This window comes from Kogia breviceps, chromosome 1, assembly GCF_026419965.1.
Source record: "Kogia breviceps isolate mKogBre1 chromosome 1, mKogBre1 haplotype 1, whole genome shotgun sequence".
Classification (NCBI taxonomy): Eukaryota; Metazoa; Chordata; class Mammalia; order Artiodactyla; family Physeteridae; genus Kogia; species Kogia breviceps.
The window spans coordinates 194,794,859-194,811,686 of NC_081310.1; the positions used below are offsets into that span (position 1 = coordinate 194,794,859).

The window sequence follows — 16,828 nt, forward strand, 5'->3', positions numbered from 1 at the left end:
TGTTCTCAGTTAATGTCTTCATTTGATCTCTACCAACTTCATTCAACTGGTCTATCCGACCGTGGAGCATCATCCAGTGAGAAATCTCCAGCACGAAACTTCACAAACCACTTCTGACAACATTCGATCAGTTGCAGCACCTTCTCCACACTGCACAAATCTTTTTTTGCGTTTCAGCTGCGCTTTCACCTTTCTTGAAATAATAAAGCATAATATGCTGAAAATGTGACTTTTTCCCTTCCATCTTCAATATTAATTTTATTTATTTATTTATTTATTTATTTATTTATTTATTTATTTATTTATTTATTTATTTATTTTTGTGGTACGCGGGCCTCTCACTGCCGTGGCCTCTCCCGCCGCGGAGCACACGCTCCGGATGCACAGGCTCAGCGGCCATGGCTCACGGGCCCAGTCGCTCCACGGCATGTCGGATCTTCCCGGACCGGGGAACGAACCCGCATCCCCTGCATCGGCAGGCGGACTCTCAACGACTGCGTCACCAGGGAAGCCCTGATGTCTTTTTTTAAGTGCACTCTGATATGACAGCTGTCACATACAACCTAACAAAATTGTTTCAAATGAAGTTACAGACAACTAAGTGCTAATAGAGCCATCTTACGGAAAAAACTGAACGAACCTTTTGGCCAACCCAATATTTTCCACTCCTGCAGGGGGCTTGGGCCAACCTCACCAACATCAGTGATCCTGAGATTTCATAATAACCATAAAATAATAACAAATAAAACAAAAATGGCTGCCTGGCGGAGCTGTCCAGGTGATGATAAAGAGATCAAGAATGTTCTCAGCTCATTCTCTGAATTCGCTAGGGATTTTCCTGGACCCAGTTTCTAGGGGGACCTAATATCCTGTTACCTCCAGCGTTTAGCTTCCAATTTCCTTTTCTATCAATCAAAGATTTTATAGCCAATTTTCCAAGAATATAAAATGGGAAACAGTCTCTTCAGCAAGTGGTGCTGAGAAAGCTGGAGAGCTGCATGTAAATCAATGAAATTAGAACACACCCTCACTCCATGCACAAAAATAAACTCAAAATGTCTTAAAGACCTAAACATAAGACATGACACCATAAAATCCTAGAAGAGAGCATAGGCAAAGCATTCTCTGATATAAATCATACCAATGTTTTCTTAGGTCAGTCTCCCAAGGCAATAGAAATAAAAACAAAAATAAACAAATGAGACCTAAACAAATTTACAAGCTTTTGCACAGCAAAGGAAACCATAAAAAAAATTTTAAAAAAAGAGGGCTTCCCTGGTGGTACAGTGGTTGAGAGTCTGGCTGCCAATGCAGGGGACACGGGTTCGAGCCCTGGTCTGGGAAGATCCCATATGCCGTGGAGCAACTAGGCCCGTGAGCCACAGCTACTGAGCCTGCGTGTCTGGAGCTTGTGCTCCGCAACAAGAGAGGCCGCAATAGTGAGAGGCCCACGCACTGCAATGAAGAGTGGCCCCCGATCGCTGCAACTAGAGGAAGCCCTCGCACAGAAACAGACCCAACACAGTCAAAAATAAATAAATAAATTTTAAAAATTTATTTTAAAAAAAATAAAACAAAAACAAATGAAAAGACAACCTATGGAATGGGAGAAAAGTATCTGCAAATGATGTGACAGACAAGGGCTTAATCTCCAAAATATACAAACTCATACAACTCAACAACAACAAAAATCAAACGACACAATTGAAAAATGGGAAGACCTTAATATACACTTCTCCAAAGAAGACATACACTTGGCCAGTAGGCACGTGAAAAGATGTCCATCATTGCTAATTATTAGAGAAATGCATATCAAAACTACAATGAGACACCACCTCAAAAAGGTCAGAACAGCCATCATTAAAAAGTCTACAAATAACAAATGCTGGAAAGGGTGTAAAGAAAAGGGAACACTCCTACGCTGTTGGTGGGAATGTAAGTTGGTGCAGCCACTGTGGAGAACAGTATGAAGATTCCTCAAAAAACTAAAAATAAAATCACCATATGATCCAGCAATCCCACTCCTGGGCATATACCTGGACAAAACTATAATTCAAAAAGATACATGCACCCCCTATGTTCACAGCAGCACTATTCACAATAGCCAAGTCATGGAAAAAACCTAAATGTTCATTGACAGATGAATGGATAAAGAAGATGTGGTACATATATATACAATGGAATATTACTTAGCCATAAAAAGAACGAAATAATGCCATTTGCAGCAACATGGATGCAACTAGAGATTATCATGCTAAGTGAAGGAAGTCAGAAAGAGAAAGACAAATACCATATGATATCACTCATATGTGGAATCTAAAATATGGCACAGGGCTTCCCTGGTGGCGCAGTGGTTGAGAGTCCGCCTGCCGATGCAGGGGACACGGGTTCGTGCCCCGGTCCGGGAAGATCCCACGTGACGCGGAGTGGCTGGGCCCGTGAGCCATGGCCGCTGAGCCTGCGTGTCCGGAGCCTGTGCTCCGCAACGGGAGAGGCCACAAACAGTGAGAGGCCCACGTACCGCAAAAAAAAAAATAAATAAATAAAATAAAATAAAATAAGGCACAAATGAACCTATCTACAAAACAGAAACAGACTCACAGACATAGAGAACAGACCTGTGGTTGCCAAGGGGGACGGGGGTGGGCGAAGGAAGGACTGGGGGTGTGGGATTAGCAGATGTAAACTATTATATATAGGATGGATAAACAACAAGGTCCTACTGTATAAACACAGGGAACTATATTCACTATCCTGTGATAAACCATAATGGAAAGAATATTTAAAAAGAAGAATGTCTACATATGAGTAACTGAGTCACTTTGCTGTACAGCAGACTGGCACAACACTGTAAATCTACTCTACTTCAACTTAAAAAAATAAATAAAAGCGAGGCTTCCCTGGTGGCGCAGTGGATAGGAATCCGCCGGCCAACGCAGGGGACACGGGTTTGAGCCTTGGTCCGGGACAATCCCACATGCCACAGAGCAACTAAGTCTGTGTGCCACAACTACTAATCCTGCGCTCTAGAGCCTGTGATCCACAACTACTGAGCCAACATGCCACAACTACTGAAACCCGCACGCCTAGAGCCCCTGCTCCGCGACAAGAGAAGCCACTTCAATGAGAAGCCCGCGCACCGCAACGAACAGTAGCTCCCTCTCGCAGCAACTAGAGAAAGCCTGTGCACAGCAACGAAGACCCAACGCAGCCAAAAATAAATAAATAAATAAAAGCAAAAACAAACCCAAAACAACAACAACAAAAAACCCTGAAGATTTTATAGCCAATTTTTAAAAACCACTATGTCAAAATTAATTTAATGGTTGTTGACAGTCCCTTATTACTGTAACTAATTCCAAGGAAAACATTTACTTACTTTTTTTTTTTTTCCCCCAGGCCGCACCATTCGGCATGTGGGGATCTTAGTTTCCCAACCAGGGGTTGGACCCACGCCCCCTGCATTGGGAGTGTGCAGTCTTAATCACTGGACTGCTAGGGAAGTCCCCGAAAATATTTATTAATATTACTACTTTCTATATAAGTACAACCTGGAAATGAATTCTTTTTTTTTTTTGCGGTCTGTGGGCCTCTCACTGTTGTGGCCTCTCCCGTTGCGGAGCACAGGCTCCGGACGCGCAGGCTCAGCGGCCACGGCTCACGGGCCCAGCCGCTCCATGGCATGTGGGATCCTCCCGGACCGGGGCACGAACCCGTGTCCCCTGTATCGGCAGGCGGACTCTCAACCGCTGCGCCACCAGGGAAGCCCTGGAAATGAATTCTTAATAACGTAAGGGTCTTGGTTTTAGGTATTGGCTTTGAAGAACACTAAAGACAACACAGCCTGGTGAGTGGAGCCGGGGTGAAGAGCACAGAGCACACTCACTCGGGATAGGCAGGGTCCAGGATGCGCAGCAGCAGCTGAATGAGAAGGCCGTAAAAATTCAGACATCTTCTCAGGAAGCTCTCGTCAAGTAAACCAGCATCAGCACAGGCCTTGCATCGTACCAGTTTCTGCGGAAGCAGGTATGTCCCCACCCATAGGTTAGTCGGTGGCTACGTACCTGCAGCGTGATTGGGCAGGGAATGGGCTAGGGGATGGCAAACCTAGGCTCTAGGGTTTCAAGAGCTTCATTGCTCACTGCCTGTAAGATGCTGGTCATGTCTCAAGAGCTTTCTCTGTTCTAAGAGGGAGGAGAGGCATGCCATGCGAATCACTGGGCACAGAACCTAGCACACGGTGCTGAAAAAGCTTAGGTTGTCACTGCCATATTCAAATAACCTGATGGGGGAGGCCCTTCGGAAGTCAGGGATGGTTACTGAGAAGAGCCAGACCAATCCGCATCTCAGTTCCAGCTCAGCCCTGAAAAGCCGCTCTTGGGCAAAATGCTTGTCCAGCAAGGGTATAATACCCCCCTCAGAGTACTGCTGTGAGTTTAGACACACACGTGAGCACACATTGCATATAAACAGTTTATAGGCTTCTTGAAACCTATCTCTGGAGTGCTTAGGAGGTCTATAGACCCCAGAAAAAAGCCCCCAGCTTCTTCGGCATCTCAAAGAAGTCTACCGTATAGATAAATAAAACTGAAATTTTAACTTGTACCAGAAATCTAAGTCAGGTAAAATGTCTACACATCATCCTACTAATAAACAAAAAACATGACCAGCTAACATTCAGCTTTGTAATTTGAACATAAAAACGCCTAAATGAAAAATGCATAAATTTGCTGTCTGTGCTTCCCTTGTACCACCTTTGCTAGCATTTGTTTCCAGCTATGCCTCATAAGCAGAAACCTTCCCGTCTGCAGTTAGATTCTATACGATGGATCATTTTCAATTAAACGAAGAAGGAGGGGCAAAGGAAAGAGATCTCTCCACTACCACAAGTCCACTTGGTCAAGCATCATGAAAATGAGCGGCTGGACAAACTGGAGTTTGTGTGTGCTTTGAGGTGCAGGGGTGACGGTTAGCAGATGGGGAGTATCTTGCACAAGGCAAGGAAAGGGAGGTGATGTTCAACGAAGGACGATAAAATCCATTAAGAATTCCTACTGTCATTGGCAGAGGCATAGGCATTTTCTGTCCTGAGGTTTAAATATACACAGAAACTCTCCACAAGGTTTTAAATGTACCATTTTTATCTTGGGGGGACGAGAATAATGAGAAAAACTGAGGACATGAAACCGCTCATTCAAGGCGCATATTCTGGTGGGAAAATTACTATTATGAGGCTGGCCTATAATTATCCCAATTAATGATACAAACCTTAAGCTGAGTTTTGCAGCGCTTCAGCATTTCACGGTGTCTAGCTGCCAGTGGGGAGTCTTTCCATTGGCTTTCATTGTTTTTCAAATCTTCCACAGTTCTGAAAGCAGAGACTAACAGTCAAATGAAAGAAGACACACAGATCCATCACCCACCTTATCGATTCACTTTCATCATGTCACTGACTCTCAGACACATGTCCCCTCTCTCCCCCCACGTCAGCATCCCCAAACTCAGTGGCAAGTTATGGCTACATTGGCAGTATTTTTCCTTCTTACTGGTTCCCAACATAACGATGTCTTAAAGTGGATGGCATTTTAGATTTGATGAAATACAGTAATCATTACTTTTGGAAGGAAATACATTGTTTCCTGTTTTTCTGGGAGGGGAAAAATGCAAGGTTACTAAGCCTAGTCAACCACCCGACACAAAAGGCTACTGTACTAAGGGCACTTTTCCTTCTGCTTGGAACGCTCTTTTCTGAGGTTACCTTTGAGACTTGCTCCTTCACCCCCTTCAGGTATCTATCTCCTCAATCACCTGTCAGACAGGCAAAGCCTTCCCTGATCATGTAATAACGCTGCATATTTTAAAGACTGGCTCACTTAACACTATGTCAACCCTTTCTTTCTATCAAAACATTGTGTAGGAAACTAGGGGGCAATAAATTCTTTAAAAGTACATTTCCTAGCGACTTCCCTGGTGGTGCAGCGGTCAAGAATCCACCTACCAAGGCAGGGGACATGGGTTCGAGCCCTGGTCCAGGAAGATCCCACATGCCGCGGAGCGGCTAAGCCCGTGTGCCACAACTACTGAGCCTGCTCTCTAGAACCCGCGAGCCACAACTACTGAGCCCGTGTGCCAGAGCTACTGAAGCCCACACACCTAAAGCCCGTGCTCTGCAACAAGAGCAATGAGAAGCCCGTGCATGACAATAAGAGCAGCCCCCGCTCGCCGCAACTAGAGAAAGCCCGCACGCAGCAACGAAGACCCAACACAGCCAAAGATAAGTTAATGAAATAAATAAATTAAACAAAAACAAAAACTACATTTCCTAGATTCCCTTGCTGCCAGCATTTCTGCACATGACCTAGCTTCCACCAAGAGGTGGGCCCTCACTGAAGGCAGAAGTGAATACAGTAAAGTGACGGCCACATGGTTCTTCTGGAAGCACAGTGTGGAGGCGTTTTGCTTGAAGCACTAGCAGAGGCTGAACCCCGGAGCAGCTCCTTCCTGCCGGGCCGGGTTCGAAGAAGAGCTCTGGGAGTCCTCTTTTCCAGGCGTGCCAATGATTCAATAAACCAAATGGTAGCCTTTAAGTATCCTCTTTCTGCTTTTCTCAGATAAAGTGCATTCCTCTGTCTACAACTGGAACACGAATAACGGGAGACAGGATGATGCTCCGCCCCGCCGCCCCACAGGAAGATGTCACAGCTCAATCCCCAGAACCCGTGGATATGTCACCTTACATGGCAAAAGGAAACTTGCGGATGTGATTAAGGGTACGGAGCCCGAGATGGGCCCATATGTCTAGGTGGGCCCAATGTCATCTCAGGGTCCTTCTAAGAGAAAGAGGGAGTCAGAGTAAGAGAAAGAGCTGTGACAAGTGAAGCAGAGGTCAGAGAGAGGGAGAGCTGGAGATGCGGTGCTGCGGATTTTGAAAAGAGAGGAAGGGGGCAGGGAACCAAGGAATGTAGGGGGTCTCCAGCGGCTGGGACAGGCAAAGAAAGAGATTCTTCCCTAGAGCCTCAGAAGGAATGCAGTCTTGATTTTAGGACTTCTGACCACCAGAACCCTAAGGTAATAATTTTTGTTGTTTTTAACTCACGAAGGTCATGGTAATCTGTTGCGGCAGCAAAAGGAAACTAACATAATGACCTATATGCTTATTGGCAAGAAGAGGTTACAGGTAACAGGGCCTCCAGAAAAATGGGCCTTTGGGATTAGTTCTTCGACTGGGCTGGTTGAAAAGTGGTGAAGGGGACTTCCAGCGGTCCAGTGGGTAAGACTCCACGCGCCCAATGTGTGGGGCCTGGGTTCGATCCCTGGGTGGGGAACTAGATCCCGCATGCCGCAACTAAGATCCCGTGTGCTGCAACTAAGACCCGGTGTGGCCAAAATAAATAAATAAATAAATAAATAAATAAATAAATAAATAAATAAATAAATAATAAAAGAAAGCGGTGAAGATTCAGTTAGCATATGAAGGCATCAAACTGGTAGCCCAGGTTCTCAGTGGAAAAACAGCTGCATAAACGACCACCAGAGACCTCCTGGAGTGAAGAGATGATGTGGTTACTTGTAACGGTGGGAGAGCTCACAGAAGAAAATGACAGGCTCCAGATTTTAAAATCTCGCCTCAAGAACAAGCCAGTAAGTCAGGGAGTTTCTAAGATGACCATAAAGAAGCAGAGTCTGGTCCTATAAAGCACCAAATTATAACACAGACTGAATCCATAACCTCACTGGATCTCTTATCCGAATGTCAGAGCAAAGCCTGGCACTCCAAGAATTCAAATGGAGGAGCTCGGGAGAACCAAGGTACCCAAATCCCTAAATCCCCTGAGCCTCGTCCGACAGCAGAGGCAGTTCCTGCAGTGATTGTAGCTCAGGTGGTCCAATTGCAGGATGATGCCAATTTCCCTTAGGGCCCAACACATCATACGTCATTGCTTCCAGAACCGTAACTGGAGTGAGATCAGGCACTGTCCTTATGGGCCAATTACAATGGCACATGCAGGAAAAGCACGCATTTGAAGAAAAAAGAAAGACCAAGATTTGCTGATATGTTACATTAGCTTCCTATTGCTGCTGTAACCAATCATCAAAAACTTACTGGCACCAACACAATTACAGTCTTAAGAGTTCCGGAGGTCAGAAATCGAAAATGGGTCAGCAGGGGATGCACTCCTTCTGGAGGCTCTAGGGAGAGTGTTTCCTTGTCCTTTCCAGCTTCTAGAGGGAGCCCGCATTCCTTGGCTGGTGAACCCACGCCACTCTGATGTCTGCTTCTGTCATCACATTTCCTTTCCCACTCTGACCTTCTTGCCTCCCTCTTAAAAGGACCCTTGTGATACATTGGGTCCACCCAGATAATCTAGGAAAACCTCTCCATCTCAAGGTCCTACAATTAATCACATCTGCAAAGTCTCTTTTACCATGTAAGGTAACACATTCACAAGTTCTGGGGACTAGGACATGAACATCTTTGCCGCACCACTATTCTACCTACTACATATGTAGTGAGGAAATGGGGCAGTATGTGTGGAACAGATTCTGAAGATGCTTGATCACCGAGAGAGAAACATGCTAACATACTCCTACGTGGGGATAAATTCACTGACATGAATACAACGACCAGAGTCTCTGGATTCAACCTTATCCTGAGTAACTGGGAGGGGCTCTAACTGTGTGCCCACCTGGTTGACTAAAACCTAGAATTGAAGTTGAGTTGTTAGGAATTCCTTGATATAAATTCATAGGAAGGAATCCAAAATATAAGAAGCTGGGAATATTAATATAGATTTACCATATATGACTAGCTCAGAAAACCACCCTCTCAAAACACACACATACCCCAACTGTGTCCTGGAAGACACTTCTTTTTTAATCTGACTTCAGCCAGATGTACTTTTATTTATTTAATTAATATTTTTACTTTTAAAATTTATTTATTTATTTTTGGCTGCATTGGGTCTTCGTTGCTGCGCGCGGGCTTTCTCTAGTTGCGGCGAGCGCGGGCTGCTCTTCGTTGTGGTGTGCGGGCTTCTCATTGTAGTGGCTTCTCTTGTTGTGGAGCACGGGCTCTAGGCATGCGGGCTCAGTAGTTGTGGCTCACGGGCTCAGTAGTTGTGGCTCGCAGGCTTAGTTGCCACAGACTACGGGCTTAGCTGCTCCGTGGTATGTGGGATCTTCCCGGACCGGGGCACGAACCCGTGTCCCCTGCATTGGTGGGCAGATTCTTAACCACTGCGCCACCAGGGAAGACCTGGAAGATACTTCTTGTATCACAGCACTGAAAAATACACAGGTGAGGGGAACACCAACATCTCTGAAAGGCACCAACCCTCACTGCAGGCTGGGAGGGAAGATGACAGAGGTGCCATTGAAACGTATCCTCCGAAGTCAGTGGGAATGATGGGACCACAGGACGGCATCCATTCCAGGATGAAGGAAAAGACTAATCAGAGTTGGAAATTTTTATAAGCCTCTCAATAACGGATATTATAAGCTGATAAAATCAGCAGACATAAGGAAATTTTGAACAAAAGATAAACAAACTTAATCGATATATGTGAAATAGTGCAATAAGCAATATAGAAAGCAGATTCTTTTCTTTTCTTCTTGTTTTTTTTTTTTTGGCTGTGTGGCGCGTGGGATTTTAGTTCCCTGACCAGGGATTGAACCGAGGTCCTTGGCAGTGAGAGTGCAGAGTCCTAACCACTGGACTGCCAGGGAGTTCCTGTGCGCTCATTTCTGCTATGGAACATTTACTAATGTAATTTACTAATTACATTTGCTAATTACATTTACTAATTTAAATGTTAGCTACAAAGCAAATCTCAATAAAGTTCAAAGAACGCAAATGAGAATATGTCTTCAGTAACAAAAGATAAATGAACAAATCCCCCCAAGAATTTGGAATTTAAGCACCCCATCTTTATATAATCCACAAGTCAAGTAAGAAATAATAAAAATTAGAATACATTTTGAACTGAACAATAAAATATGACATACCAAAAGGTGCTCAAGATCACTAACTATCAAGGAAATGCAAATCAAAACCACAATGAGATATCACCTCATACCTCTTAGAATGGCCACTATCAAAAAGATAAGAAATAAGTGTTGGTAAGAATATAGAGAAAAGGGAACCCTTGTGCACTGTCGGTGGGAATGTAAACTGGTACAACCACTATGGAAAACAGTATGGATGTTCCTCAAAAAATTAAAATTAGAACTACCATATGATCCAGCAATTCCACTTCTGGGTATTTTAGCCCATGAAAACAAAAATGAAAAGATATATGCACCTCCACGTTCATTGCAACATTATTTACAATAGCCAAGACGGAGAAACAATCTAAGTGCCCACCAACAGATGAATGGAAAAAGAAATGTCACACACAGACACACACACACACACACACACACACACACACACACAGAGGAATATTATTCGGCCATAAAAAAGAATGAAATTTTGCCACTGGTAACAACATGGATGGACCTTGAGGGCATCACGCTAAGTGAAATAAGTCGGACAGAGAAAAATACCATATAATCTCACTTATGTATGGAATCCTAAAAAAACGAACAAAACCCCAAAATACCAAGTTCAAAGACACAGAGAACAAGACTGGTGGCTGCCAGAGGTGGGGGAGTGGGGTGGACAAAATAGGTCAAGGGAGTCAAAAGGTACACAAACTACCAGTTATAAAATAAATAAGTCATGGGGATGTAATATACAACATGGTGACTATAGTTAATAATACTGTACTGTGTATTTGAAAGTTGCTGAAAGAGATCTTAAAAGTTCTCATCACAAGAAAAAAATATATTACTATGTATGGTGACAGATGTTAATTAGACTTATTGTGGTGATCATTTTGCAATATATGCAAACATCAAATCATTATGTTGTACACCTGAAACCAACATAATGTTATATGTCTATTATACCTCAGTAAAAAAGATGACCTACTAAAAATGAGGGATGCAGCTAAAGCCATACTTAGAGGGAAACTAAACAGCCTTAAATGTATACATAACAAAGGGCTGAAAATGAATGATTTAAATATCAACCTCAAAAAGCAATAGAAACATCAACGAAAAGCAAATTAAACTAAAAGGAAAACAATACAGGCCCTACAGACACAAAAGTGATAAAAAGAGGATACTATGAACAACTTTATACCAAAAACTTTTGAAACTTTACATACCATGGGAAAACTGGCACAAGATGAAATGAAAATCTAAACAGGCCTATATCTATTAACAATAAAATACATAATTTAAAAAACTTCCCATATAGAAAACTCTAAGCCCAGACAACTTCATCAATGTTTCCAAACATTTAAGGAAGATATAAAATAATTCTTACAAAATAAACTCCTCAAAAAATATAAAAAGAGGCAACACTCCACAGATGATTCTATGTGGCAAGAATAATGTTGATAACAAAATTTGAGAAGGACTTAACAAGAAATGAAAATCATAGGTCAATCTTTCTTTTGAATATAGACTCAAAACTCCTAAACAGAATATTAGCAAATTGAATATCCAATGAGATTTAAAAGCAATAATATAGAGTTGAGTTTATTTCAAGAATATAAGAGATGGGCTTCCCTGGTGGCGCAGTGGTTGAGAGTCCGCCTGCTGATGCAGGGGACATGGGTTCGTGTCCTGGTCCAGGAGGATCCCACATGCCGCAGAGCGGCTTGGCCCGTGAGCCATGGCTGCTGGGCCTGTGTGTCCGGAGCCTGTGCTCCGCAACGGGAGAGGCCACAACAGTGAGAGGCCTGCATACTGAAAAAAAAAAAAAGAACATAAGGGAACTTCCCTGGTGGTCCAGTGGTAAAGAATCCACCTTCCAATGCAGGCGACGCAGGTTCAATCCCTGGTCAGGGAACTAAGATCCCACATGCCACGGGGCAACTAAGCCTGCGTGCCACAACTACTGAGCCTGCATGCCTGAACTAGAGAGCCCACACACTCTGGAGCCTGTGCGCCACAACTACAGAGAGAAAACCTGCACTCCACAACTAGAGGGAAGCCCAGGAACTGCAACAAAAGATCCTGCATGCCTCAACAAAGATCCCATGTGCCACAACTAAGACCCAACACAGCCAAGAATAAAATAAATAAAATAATAATAATTTTAAAAAAAGAATGTAAGATTGGTTTGATATCAGAAAGCCAATTGATATAATTCAACCATATTAATAGAATAAAGGGGAAAAAAATCTGATCTCCTCAACAGAGATGGAAAAAGATTTTAATAAAATTCAACTCCTGTTGAGAACAAAAAAACTTGTAGAAAATAATCACCTAAAAGGGAATTTCCTTAATCTGATAAGAGGATGTCTAAAAAACTTCCCCCCATTAACTGGAATAAGAAAGAAATTTTAATAAAGTTATCAATAGTTCTACTCAAGACTGCAATAGAAATTGTAGCCAGGGCAGTAAGGCATGAAAAAGAAAATTATGAGAAAGAAAGAAAACTGTCATCATTTACAGATAACATGATTACATGTAGAAAAAAAATATTAAGAAATCTACCAGGCAATTATTAGAATTATTAAGTGATTGATTCTATTTTAATTCAAGGCAGATATATAGATATGACACATTTTCTATCATACCCAGACTACACCATTCCTGGACCAAATGGTGTAAGTGGCTACTCCATTATTATTCCAGATGACCTGTTAAAAAAAATGTTTGCCTCCTATTCTTGTGACCTTTGTTTGTAGGTGCTGGTACATGGGGAGAAATGCTCAGATTAAGAAAAACAACAATGCTGCTAATGAATAGGAAACTGAGGCTACTATCTGGCCCTTTTAGACGACTTTTTTTTTTTTTTTTTTTGCGGTATGCGGGCCTCTCACTGTTGTGGTCTCTCTCGTTACGGAGCACAGGCTCCGGACGCGCAGACTCAGCGGCCACGGCTCACGGGCCCAGCCGCTCCGCGGCATGTGGGATCTTCCCGGACCGCGGCACGAACCCGTGTCCCCTGCATCGGCAGGCAGACTTTCAACCACTGCGCCACCAGGGAAGCCCCCCTTTTAGACTTCTTATGCCACAGGACAATGTGCAAAAAAAGTGAATTTCATGTTGGTGGGAGTAAATGATCTTGTTTATTAAGGGAAACCAGAGTTACTGTTTCACAGTCCAGGGAAAGAGGGGTATGTCTGGATCCCACGAAATCCTTTAAAGTGCCTCCTGATAATACGGTGCCCAGTGGAAAAAGTTAATGGAAGTCTCAACCACATACCAAGGGTTGAGTACTCAAGAAATCAAAGTTTGGGTCACTTCACCATGTAAAGAACTCTGGCCAATCAAGGAACATGGATGTAGAAGCAGAGGCAGATGGTATACTGTACCATATGTACCCCTCACATTCAAATCTACTGGTCACAAGGGAACCACCTGCTTGTGAGAACAAGCGGTGACTAACTAACAAGTGGTGAACAACCTCAGGACATGGCATCACGCACATACCTGTTGAGCTCCCGGATGGCCCGGAGTCTGCGGATGTAGCGTCGGCAACCCGGCAGAATTGAGAGATGGTGGGCGTGCAGGGTAAGAAAGAAGCATTCCGTAGGGAATTTCGGCTCAGAAAACGGAGATTGATCTCCATCTAGGAAAAAGAACAAAATCCCCGAAATAAAATCTATCACATGACTATATCAGAGGAAAAGCACAATTAAGAAGACAAAATTACCCTTGTATTTTTAAAAAGTTTAACGACACTTTTTAAAAATTAGACTTAATGGGACTTCCCTGGTGGTGCAGTGGTTAAGAATCCCCCTGCCAAGGCAGGTGACATGGGTTCGATCCCTGGTCCAGGAAGATCCCACATGCTGTGGAGCAACTAAGCTCATGTGCCACAACTACTGAGCCTGTGCTCTAGAGACCGCAAGCCACAACTACTGAGCCCACGTGTCACAACTACTGAAGCCTGCACGCCTAGAGCCCGTGCTCCGCAACGAGAAGCCACTGCAGTGAGAAGCCTGCGCACTGCAACAAAGAGTAGCCCCCGCTTGCCACAACTAGAGAAAGCCCGTGAGCAGCAGCGAAGACCCAACGCAGCCAAAATAAATAAATAAATAGATAGATAGATAAATAAATAAATAAAAAGTTAGGCTTAGGTAATGTTATAAGAAAAACAGAATTCCTCTGAGCTCCATTTATGATCAGGTACTCTGCCCCATCTAATTAAATGTTTATACAGATGTACACCAACAATCTTCGGTCATGTGTCTTCCTGGTGTATTTTATAGAATCATTTCTACTATTCAAAACATCATTGTTAAAACCTCAAAATGGTATTAGATTATGTAAATAAGCTACAAATTCCATAGCCATTTCCCTACTGGTGGACATATTTGTTGTTTCTAATTTTTCTCTATTAGAAACAGTGCTGGGAGGATCTATGTACAACAAGTTACTCCCTCACCCCCTCTCCCTTGCCAGCTTCGGGAGCATATTCTGGGAAGTGGAATTACTGAGAAAGACAGTACTACAGTTTTTTGTTATGAATCACCAGAATTCACTTTAGATAGACTAAATTAACTGATAAAATGCCATCTATTTACACACATATTCTATCTTATCACTGTTTTTGAATAATTTATAGTTATAGAATGTTAACTTGAATTTCTTTCAATTTGTATCAAATTCCTACAAATATGTATATTTTTCCTATTTGACATATACTGCTTATATTTTTTTCCCCCAAAAAAAAGATAACTGTTTCTTGGTAGAATTGTTTTGGTCTTACACATATGTAACAGTTCTGCATTTTGAATGTGATTTTATCAATTATGTGACACATATTTTCTCCCATTCTTTTATTTTACATATTCATTTTATCTCCCTCTATAAAAAGTACGTTTATCTATTAAGATGTATATATATATCATCTCTGATGATATTCTCCATTTCTTAAATCATTAAAAATTTCTCTTTCATGGCTGGGTCAAATCCTCCGTTTGGCTTTTTCATTCCAGGGAAGGATAGAATCTCTACATTACTCCATGAATAATTTTATAATGTTTAAAACTAAATGCCATATGGTTTTTATGTTTGTCATTAAGTAACATGTTTTTAAAAATTTTTTTAATTGAAGTATAGTTGCTTTAATAACATGCTTCATAATATAGAGAAAAAGATCCATAATCATAATACCTTCAAAATATTCTCATTTTTATTCCATCAATTCATCAAGATCTATGAGAGATTTCATGAGAATTTTAACTGGCATATATAAAAAATCTACATAATAACTAAGTCATTTCTATTGTATACACATATATATTTAAACCCAGAACAGTACATTTCCTCCCATTTGTTCTACGTATCTATTTGACGTTGGCTAATCCAAAGAAGAACTTTTTTACTGTATTAATTTTTATTGCATATCTCTAGCTCATAAATGTATTTCTAGAGAGGTAGTAACAATTTGTGAGGAGTCATTAGCATCCAAACAAAATAATGTTTTCTTTTTTTCCTAGACTCTGTAAACTCTCACTTCTCACCTGGGGCGGCTGAGAACCACCCCTCCACATAAGCTGGGGTGTGGTTCACTTGGATGAATGAACAGCATTCCCAGTACTAACAGATTCTTAGGGATTGTAACAAAACAAAGAAATGGAAAAGCAGAAAGTCATTTTTTTTCTTCACTCAGGAATCACTTTCAAACCCAGTACTTTGCAACATAAAATATGTACCCACTTCTCTTGCATTTCTACTTTTCTGTTTTCCTGATCACCGGTCTCTCAGATAACATTTTATTCCTCACAAGCTTCCCTTTGCCTGTGTCTTTCCTTCTCTTCTGCCTTCTCCATCTATACTCCTTTGCATCCTCTCCCTTTGCCCCTGTGGACCTCTCTGTCACGACTGCGTTTAGCCAGGAAAGCAGCTGTGGTCAAGCAGGGTAGGCTCCCTTCCTCCTCTCTCCTACAGGCCCTCCCTCTGGAAGGGGCCTTCCTCAGAAGGCGTCTTCCTCAGCTCCAGCCATCCTCTGGGCAGCCTGTTCTTTAGGGGACCCCCTTGACCTTCTCCACAAGCCCTCTAACTACCCCCAACCCTGGCTGGCCTGACCCCAGGAGCCCAGATCCTAATTCTGGAGTTTGCCTGGCTTATCAGAAATCAGGTCACCTGAGAGAAACAGAAATTCCCTAAAGAATTAGATTGCTTCCCTCACTGCTGACAAGTAAGGAAAAGTGGAACCGAACTAAACATCTGGAAGGATGGAGCCAGATCAGGGAGTGTGGTGGAGCAGAGAGAGCCCTGGGCTCGGCTCAGCACACCTGAGCAGCAGTTGCAACTTGCTGATTGACAGGCTAGGTGAGCTGGGCACCTTCCGGAGCCTCAGTTTCCTTATATTTAACGCGTAAGACAGTAGAGTTGCTATGAAGATGTTTATTAAAGTTCTCTTCCTGATAATGCCGTAACAGTCTGATGTAGCAGCTTCAAGGGGAGAGGAGTCCATGAAGACTGGGGTACTGATGATGCAGAACAGGAACAAGGGCAGGAGCGGGCCCCAGGGATGGGGCTGGGACGCTGGGAGGCGGCAGACAAGGACGCTGTAGCTGCCGTCAGACTCAAACTGCGGGATGAGGCTGAGTCCAAATGGATCCTTCTGTTAGAACGCACGTCTACTCTACTTCTTGTAATTAAAAGAAAACAGAAACAGAAGAACCGCTTCCCCGGTGGTCCGGTGGTTACAACTCCTTGCTTCCAATGCAGGGGGCGTGGGTTCGATCCCTGGTCTGGGAACTAAGATCCCACATGCCACGCAGTGACACCAAAAAATAATAATAATAATAAAAGA

At 42.8% G+C, this 16,828-nt stretch overlaps 2 protein-coding genes across 10 annotated transcripts in view; both read right to left on the bottom strand.

Moving 5' to 3' along the window:
• Positions 1-16,828, bottom strand: part of KIF1B (kinesin family member 1B) — a 336,458-nt gene that overhangs the window by 206,533 nt on the left and 113,097 nt on the right. The gene's annotated exons all lie outside the window — the stretch shown is intronic.
• Positions 1-16,828, bottom strand: part of UBE4B (ubiquitination factor E4B) — a 120,783-nt gene that overhangs the window by 34,422 nt on the left and 69,533 nt on the right. For all 9 annotated transcript variants that reach the window (XM_059057844.2, XM_059057867.2, XM_067017807.1 and 6 more), the window contains 3 exons: positions 13,492-13,630; positions 5,269-5,368; positions 3,887-4,014 (listed from right to left, as the gene is read on the bottom strand). In XM_059057844.2, coding sequence (XP_058913827.1) covers positions 3,887-4,014; positions 5,269-5,368; positions 13,492-13,630 — 367 coding nt within the window. The remainder of the gene's footprint in view (positions 1-3,886; positions 4,015-5,268; positions 5,369-13,491; positions 13,631-16,828) is intronic.